Source organism: Pinus tabuliformis, chromosome 4_2 (assembly GCF_031772625.1).
Source record: "Pinus tabuliformis cultivar Carrire ecotype Pingquan chromosome 4_2, CPIR1, whole genome shotgun sequence".
NCBI lineage: Eukaryota > Viridiplantae > Streptophyta > Pinopsida > Pinales > Pinaceae > Pinus > Pinus tabuliformis.
Genome location: NC_142304.1, coordinates 504,119,582 through 504,129,025, shown reverse-complemented (window position 1 = coordinate 504,129,025; position 9,444 = coordinate 504,119,582). Strand labels below are relative to the sequence as shown.

At 36.2% G+C, this 9,444-nt stretch overlaps 1 protein-coding gene across 1 annotated transcript; it reads right to left on the bottom strand.

Moving 5' to 3' along the window:
- Positions 1-349: 349 nt before the first annotated feature.
- Positions 350-5,818, bottom strand: LOC149170205 (putative linoleate 9S-lipoxygenase 5). The gene is made up of 9 exons (XM_089425478.1): positions 5,611-5,818; positions 5,217-5,500; positions 4,641-4,893; positions 4,199-4,540; positions 4,007-4,092; positions 3,785-3,892; positions 1,581-1,885; positions 1,211-1,474; positions 350-1,121 (listed from the first exon to the last, which is right to left on the bottom strand). Exons 1-9 carry the CDS (start codon positions 5,816-5,818, stop codon positions 350-352), a joined length of 2,622 nt encoding a protein of 873 aa, XP_089281604.1.
- Positions 5,819-9,444: the final 3,626 nt, after the last annotated feature.

The following is a 9,444-nucleotide window of genomic DNA, read 5'->3' as shown; positions in this document are numbered from 1 at the left end:
AAATAAAATGAATATAAATATATATGATTCGATTGAAATATCTCACAAGATCGAAAAGTTATGAATTCCTCTAAATCAAATATAAATATAAAGAGTCATCGATTGCTATCATATTCATGGATATCAACAGACATGGATTACTAACATCTCTTATTCATCCATATGAATAGTCATGAATTTATACTAAGATCCTTATTTCTTAATTAATGGATTTCAACGCACCACTGTTATTTACCAATACATGACATTATGAATTAATGCCTTATGAGTAAAACTATTATTGTTTAACCAATCACATTGTACTCACACATTTTTTAATATATGACATTCTAATGGCACATGGTGTAAATTAAATAGCAGTGCTGTTGGGAATTCCCTTGCCAGTGAGTCCTCCTTTGTGAGTCAGATCTGAGGTGTTTGGATAAAGCAAAGTATAGGGAACCTTGGCCGGACCACACCTGTTCTTCAATATTTCTGCATTCAGGTTTCTTTCTGTTATATTCTTCTCTATCTCCTTCAACTTTGTTCCGAAACGTTCAAAAGCCTCTATCACACGTTCATCATCACTCCATTCATTCGTGGCTCTCTGCCCCAAATAAACCTCGTCTGTTGAATGCCTCGACAGGATTTCTATCAGGGCTATACCAAGGGTGGTTTGAAATGGGTTACTTAGAGTTCTAAGGATAGCCAAGTCTGGATTCTCCTCCAGCTCTGAGAACTCCTGGGACCCTTCTTCAGGTACTAACCTTCTGCTGATGGTGGGGCGATCAGGCATGTATCCGCCGTAAGAGTATTGCCCGTAATCAACCGCAGCGTGAAGAGCCGAGGCCACCCATATGATTGTTGTTATTGCCTTTTCAACTTCTTCCACGCTCTCCATGCTGTACCACCATGTCTCGTCCTTCTTGTCTCCGTGACCAACATTTCTGATTTCGGTCCACCATGCTTGAAGCTCTGTATCAGATTTCACTGCATCATCACTCTGGTAGTACAAGGACAGGTACTCCTTAACCCATGAAACTATTGCGAACCATATCTCCAATCCATCCACAGCATAAGGGTAGTCTTCGATCATCAGCTTCAGCCCGTAGGGCGTTGATGAGTCCACCACTGCCATACCCCTGTCAAGTTGTAGCCACATATATATATCAAAATTCAAATGGATGAAACAGATCGAGATTAGATTTTAGGCAGTATTAATTATGATTACCTCTTAAGGAGATCTGCAGGCAACCCTTGTTCGTCAAACCTCCAGTCCTTGTACGCTACCGCAGACATCTCCATGCTATACTTTCCAGGAAATACTGTTGTTTCAAGAATGCCTCCACCATTTATAAGAGTTTGGCGAGCCAGAGCATTAATGTTCATGGTGTCTCGGAAATGGGGACTCAGTAGCTTATACACGGGATGCATCACACTCAGCTGTCTGTTGGTGGCGATGACAAATGGCTCCGTGACTGCGTGAGTCTTAAGCCTGAAAAAATCCCACCATTACTCAGTTGGGACCCTATATTATATAATGATATTGTAAATACTAAATAGATTCTGAATATATATTCCCAGATTCTGCATGATTTTACCAGTGGCTGATAAGCTCATGGTAACCAGAATCATTAACGGCTACGTAGCATTTGGCGAGCTGCCATAGAGCTCCTTGTGCGCCTTCCTCTGCAGGAGTGAACACCTTCTGAACACTTTCGCGGCGTTGATGTGAAGGGGGTAGGCTCAGCTCGATTGCGACTGGCCTTAATGTGCCATCCTTCTTAAGGAACAGAATTGTTCGAGAAGCATATATCTTGGTGGTAGGCAGAGCGTTGATTCGGTTCACATAAGGCATGAAGACATCATGGTGGTCCAGAATGAACAGCCTGTTGTCCTCCAGACTCTGAACGTACACATCATATTAATTTACAAATACGTATCTTTGAATATCATACCTTCGAAAGTGATCCAATTTCTTGACTATAAGATTTTTAATAATTTAATACATCTGACCAAAGATAAGAGACCTATAATATTAATTTATATATACGTATTTTTGAAATCTTCAATATAAGATTTTTAATAGTATAATTGCCTTTGATAAGAGACCTATCATATTAATTTATAAATACATATATTTGAAAGGATCCAAGATTTATGTTGGACTATAAGATTTCTGATAATTTAATATACATCCTTCCATCGACACGAGATATACTTTTTTAATTGAAGTTCGTCTTAAATGGTTATTATTTATTATTATTTAATAATAATTTAATTTTTGTAATTATTTGTAATTAATAATTTATTTTTTTGTTAGGGTGAATGTTCTTTTAGCCATAAAATTAATTTATTCATAATGGTTTTTGGTGATTATGTGTTATAGACTTATTGTTTTCGTTGGAAAATAAGGATATCGTAAAAGAGATTTGATGAAAGTTTTTGGAATTGTTTTTAAAAATGATTTAATTATTATATTTTATAGAGGTGTGTATATTTTATTTTTTATTAGATTTGAATTTGTGATGTGTTACGATTGAGTATATATTTTAAATTATTATGTTCACATAATTATAAGCAATAAATAATTTCATTTATTGAAGCTAGTTTTGAAAGGAAAACAAATATATTAGAATTGATACATTCAGAGAAGCTTCATATTTTGTAATATTCATAGATGATGTAACTAGCTTGATTTCGGCTTATCTCTGAAAAACAAATTAGGTGAGATGTTTGAGAAAATCATGTTCTTGAAAGAGAGACTAACATATTGTTGAATTGTTTGAGAACATATAATGATTGAGAATATTGTTCCATCCAATGACTTTAAGCATTATTGTAATAGGTTTTAGATAAAGCAAGAGAAGATGATACTCCTCAACATAATGGTACTATGGAAATGATGAATTACTTGAGATGGTGAGAAGTATCTCAAATTTAAGATTTGAAAAATATTTTTGGGTAGAAGCACTAAGGATAATTTGTTCTTCATCATCACCTAGTATAATTAGAGATGGTGGCATTCATGTGGAAGTTTGATATAAAGTATTCTCATCTGAAATTTTCTTGATGTTAAGCATTTATGCATAATTCAAGTTAATCCCCACAAATAAAATTTGAGGGGATTGACAGCCTATTTAGCATAAACTCGATTTGGATATAGAGTAAATTTACTTGCAAGTAACCCATGGTATTATCACATTATGTAGTCTATTTAATGACATGATGAACCCATTGTAAATTGCCACTTGAGCCATTACTAGAGCATGGTAAAAGAAAAAAGATACTTTAAAAATGTTAAAGAATTTGTTGGATAAACCACTTAAATTGTTTTTTTAATCAAATTTTCATAATTTTATATTTGAATGATTATTATATTTCTAATAGTTCTCTTTTGCATATAACAATTTCAAGGTTGAGTGAGTCTAAAGATTAAGAACATGTGTTTCCTTGTAAAAAGTCACATGCTCAAAACCATAGAAGAATAAAATATATATACCTTATTAAATTTTAGTAATCTAATTATTTGCCAATAAATTAATTATCCCACACACAAGTAAGTTCCTTATCCCCACATAAGTAAGTTCCTTATCTCACAAACCAGAAGTATAATACACAAATACGGATGTTTGACTTATCAAATTATCAAATATAAAATCACAAATAGTTACTGCATTGAAATATGACATCTTTATTATACTATACTGTAAATATTTGTTACCATTCTGCATGCAATGAATTTCATTTACATAATTACATAAGCAGAATCAGATTAAGAAACAAGTATACGGTTGGATGATACCTGCTTTACTGTTAGCCCATCGAGATTCTTTTGTATATGTGAAGCGTTAATGGAACTGATCTGACAACCATATATCTCTGGGTCCAGTTTACTTCTCGGAGGAAAACTCTGTGAATTCAATCATTCATAACATGAAAACAATGTAAAGTAAGGATAACTAAAATATCAAACGAGGTTCTGTATATTGATAATGGCAGAAGGGGCCAGCTCTTTGCTAATTACTTGAAGTCTCTGTATAACAACAGGATCGACACCGGCCAACATCTGGCGCGCAAACTCTTCGTCTGTCCTCCACGCAAATTCGTCAGCTGTGTACATTCATTCCATAATTTGTATCAATTTCAATTAATATCAGGTCGAAATTTAATGCAGAATAAGAACATGAAGGGATCAGTTTAGAAGAAAAGTACTGACTGGCAATAACTTGAGGAAGCGGATACTTGAGCAACTTTTCGCCGTCTGTTGTGAGGAACTCCTTGATGAGTTCAAGAGGGATGAGACTCGTGATAGCGTCCAGAATTGGGTTCTCGGGCAGCTTTATCCCGTCGGAGTAGAGCTTCATAATGTCTTCAAAGGAATCGAATTCGTTGGGGGTTGGATCGAACAGAGATTGGAGCTCTGGTATCAGGAATTGGACGACTGACTTGAGGGCATACGCCAAGAAATCAGACATTTTCAGATGCCCAAAACGTTCATCTCTGGGAACGTAGATGTCAAGGCTCATGTCTAATGGCAATCTGCTTTCGGTAGCGGGGTCTGTAATGCCACAAAATCAACGAATGCCACACAATTAAGCAATTGAGTGGGAACATAGGGATTGTGTTGTTTTATAGATCGGCACTACAAATGAACTAACCTGTTTTTGTAGGAGGGCGGCCCGTTCTGCCCCTCCGCGGGTATGGAAACTGTTGAGACCCTCCCAGCACTGGTCGGCTGAGCTCCACACTCTTGTCTGGGTCTCCGAGATCATTGTAGAAATCGTAGTCATACACTCTGTCCCTCTCCTTCCTCTCAGTCTCTGCCATTCCATCGTATTCGCCTCTCAGGTTTAGCAGTTCCTCATTCCTCAGTTTTATGAGCGCGGGAGGACAATTCGCAGGGAGATAGCTCTGCAGATTACAATAAAACACGGTTAGTAGCGCAAAATTTCGTCAGTTCCTATTCAAAGCATTGTGCCCGATCTCATAGATGTGATCAATGTTAGTGTGGTTCGATGTCATAGATGTCATGATCAATGTTACGGTGGTTTCGTGTAGAGAATTTATGGTTTTGGGCAAAACCTTATATTCTACATAAATATCATGGGCAAAAACAAAAGTTCTCATATAAACCTGGTGGTCGAAAAGTACTTAGCAAACTTTACGTGCACCACACTGAAAATCAATGAAGATTGCACAAAACACTACATAAAGATCATATATATACATATTACCCGATTAGAGAAAAAGATACGGCCTCTATTGTCTGTAGAGGCGGGATACACCCATGAGTTGCAGTCGAAATGAACGTTGCCATGATGGGGAACTTCAAGCGTGAGTGAGTTGAGGAAGAACTCATCATGATGCGAATTAGTGATGAAGACAGCTCCAGGGGGTCCGAAGTCGGAGTCCCAATCAAAGTCGATACTATACGTAGTCTGGCCTGTAACGAGTCTTTCAGGGGTAGAAATCCAGTTTTGTAGAAGCGCTTTCTCGCCAAACTTTCCACTTCCACTGCCTGCAGATGAATTTTCGAACAGCTTACATATTAAATTATAGAAAAATGGGTGAATCAAAAGGAAAAAACAGCTTGAGGATTGAATCTATATGAAGGAAAGCAGCACCCACTGGAATCGATTTGAGATGTGCTGACGAGCTGGAATGAAACTCCCTTCCCAATCAGCTCGCTAAGATCGTCTAGGATGTCTGCACTGAAATCACTAAAATCTAAAACATTTTTCTTTTGTAGCACCACAAACCCTTTAATTTTCTTTTGCTGTCCAGACGTAGACTTGCAATGGGGAGCAAAGTGAAAGACCTCTGCAAGTTTATCCATGGTGGATGGATGAATTGAATATTGCTGCAAGTACCCTAACTGGAATAATGTGAAGGCGAGATGTAAATGTAATGTTAGTTTCTGCCAAAGGAAAAGATGCAGCAAAGAAACGATGATATTGCTAAAAGGAGGAAGTCAAGATCCATTTTATACTGTATTGTATACGGGATACTGATGCCATGCGATATATCTTGGACACCCATCTAGTACCTACTGTGATGAGGTCTCATTAACCATACAAGAAAAGTCAACAGTTTCCTTGCGAAACGGTTCAGGACTTTTATGCCATCTGCATGACAAGTTCAAAGGGTTACGGGTTGGCAGTGCAGCAATAGATGTTGGAATCAATTACGTAAGGGCAGGGTTCCATGATTTACTGCTCAGATTACGAAAGGCTGCATTCGTTACAGATTCGAATTGATATGTTAGTTGATGTTTCCATAGTATCCATGGACTGTTAGGTGGTCTGGCCTCCTAGTTTATTGCGGGCAGGATCATTTTCAATATACGGACGCAGCGTCTACCCGATGAGGCAAACGTGTATCGATGGAGGGGTTTCAATTCAGATATTGCGTTCCACTAGCCTGTTGGGTAGATCTACTTGCAGGTCTATGAGGAAAATAAGAAGCCATAGCTAATTTTTAATGTGTAATTGTGCGTACATGCCTCAAACTTAGTTTAAGCCACGTGTATATAGATATATACCGTCGTGGCCCATAGGGACAGTGGGGCACCACAATTTTAACGTGCGACATCATTAAGTCACTGATACTAACTTCAATTCTGTTGCGTCCTTGATCGCTCACTCATATTTATTTCCATCCCAAGCTTATCCACACAGAAATATACATATTTATTTCCATCCCAAGCTTATCCACACAGAAATATACATATTTATTTCCATTCCATTTTCCAGCACGCAAAGTTATTGGGAGATAGGGACCTCTTCATTGTATCGACCCTTTGAAGTATGAAAATGTCAAGTTCAAGCGAGATTGACGAGAAAAGGGTTTCCAGGCGTCACGGTAGCTGGAACCCTAGCATTTGGTTCCCTTATTTTTCTTGTTACCCAGTTTTGTTTCTCTGCCACTTTGGTCGACTGTTGGCCATGGCCGCCATCAAATGTCGTTGCTAATGCGTTTCTCTTTCCTGGAGCTGGGTTCATTGTTGCTTTCTGTAGAGGTCTTGTTTGTGGCTCGCTTCTCTTTGGGGTATCTGCTGTTTTACCATGTTCATTTTGTATTCAGGTGCATAGATGGTGTGTTGTTATCTTCTACATGTTTTTGTTATCGCAGAAGTTCTTCTCTAGTGACATTTTCTGGGTGTCCAGGCTATATCTAATATTCTTTATAGGTGTTTCTGAAAGTATTTTGATATCATTCAAATGTAATAGGGGAATATGTAAATATCATTTTATTTAATAGAAACATAAGTCTCAATGGAGAAGACTACGGCTTGAAGTTTCCATATACCTAATTCATAATAATCTAATTTTTCATGGGCCTTTTGATGGGCTCCTTTCATGTTGTGTAGATGATAAAGTTGTTAATAGATTGTTGCAAGTATTTCAGGCATTCACTTTTTCTTATATGCACATTGGCTGCCACTTCCCTGCCAAATCCAAAACATACAAAATTCTCAAAGTTGGTTTCTAATGGTCATCTATCTTGAGGGACAACTATAAGTTTGTTTACAATTGTGAGGAATGTCAAAAGGCTATTAGAATAACAAAATATTATGCATTTCCTTTGCAACTTGCCATTCCTGATTTCACTCTCTAAATGGGGATTATATTTTATTGGCCCTATAAGCCCACATTCATCTGCTAGGCATATTTTTATTTTAATTGCAACTGATTATTTTACAAAATGGATAGAAGCAGTTCCTTTGAAAATTTCTAGCAGGTGATTGAATTCCTTGAAAATAATATATTTCCCATATTTGGTTTATCACTATAAATAGTTTGGGATAATTTGTCGGCCTTCATCTCTGCGAAGTTCACTCATTTTTGTGTGGATATTGAATCAATAGGGTCGAGTCAACTAATTAAAATCCTCATAAAAAGTATCAATGATAAGCCAAGAAATTTTCATTCTCTTCTAAATTATGCTTTGTGGGTAGACAGACTTAATTATATCCATTTAAACTCTTTTATGGTCAAGAAGTTTCCATGTTTGTTGAATTCTAGCTAACCTCCCTACATTTAACATTACAAGCAGAAGAGTTGAACTCTATTGATATTCTGAAAGAGTCCTCGCTTTGTTTGCTTTGGAAGACAAAGAAATTATTCGCTAAATAATCTGAAGTGCAGATAACAAATTGTCAAAAAATATTTCAGTAAAAAATCTAAAAGTCTTAGCTTTCAGGTTGGAAAGTTCTATTATCGAACTCTGCCATGCAGAAAAAGGGAAGCATTCAAAATTCCATAAATTATGGATATGTCCTTTCACAATCATAGCCACAGTGAGAAGTAACATGTATTTGCTTAAATATGATAATGATTGCCTCTTTACTTATACTACTAATGGATCATGCCTCAGGCCCGATATTAAGTTGGACAAACGATGGACAAAATATATATATGATCTTTCATGTACATATTGCTTTCCTTTCTTTTAAATTTTTTGTCATTGTTGTTTTTATGTTTCTTTTTGCATTTTCTTGATTTCTTTACCTTTTTTTTTCACCAGTGGTCATTGAGTATAGTGTTGTCCCCCTTTGAATTTGGACCATTTCTAATAAGATTGTCAAAAGTTGCTAATTATGTAAATTTTGTACTAATATCTTCTTACCAACTAAATATATTATAGAGCAGGAGAATATAGTGACCATCTATCGGTATGCAAGAAGATGATGCTACTGAACTTAGAATTTCCTCATCACATTTTCTGCATAAAAACACAATAGGTGATGACTCGACCCCATTTTCTTGCATCCCCTACTTCGTCTCCATATATGATAATTTTCCTACCCTCTCTCACTACTCCAAGCTCTTTTTCACCAAGAGATCCCAAAAATTATGGGTTCTCGCCTATACATACAACCCTCCCTATGAAGTCACCAGATTTTGAGCCAATTTTATAAAAAAAAATGTACAATCCATTGCACTTTTCATGAAAACTCCTAAAAATGCTTAAAAATAATTCCCCTAAATTAACTAAAAATCTTAAAGCCTTAGTAGGTGGGATCCCCTGGAGAAATCGGTACTTACATGACATCATCTTGTAGTTCATATTTTTATTTCAACACATTATGTTACAAGGAGTTATAGATGGTCTTATATATGCTTATTTATACATTTCACATGTTGTTTAAGGGTTTTAATTATATTGATAGTACTAATATGTTCACAAAATTGATAGCTAGAACATCATTATGGGCATGTTATTTTCATGATTAGTCCTTTGGCATAATAGAGAAAAATGGACACTTCCCTCATTGAACAATTATTCTCTACAATATCATTATATTCCTGAGCACAAATATATTACAAAGAAGGATGAAATATGCAAATCTGGAAATTTCTTGATCAGATCATGAATGATCCTTGTGGATATAAAAGTTATTTATTTTAAGTATTAAATATAGTAATTTCGTGATAAGTCTTTGTCATGAAAGTGAAAAAT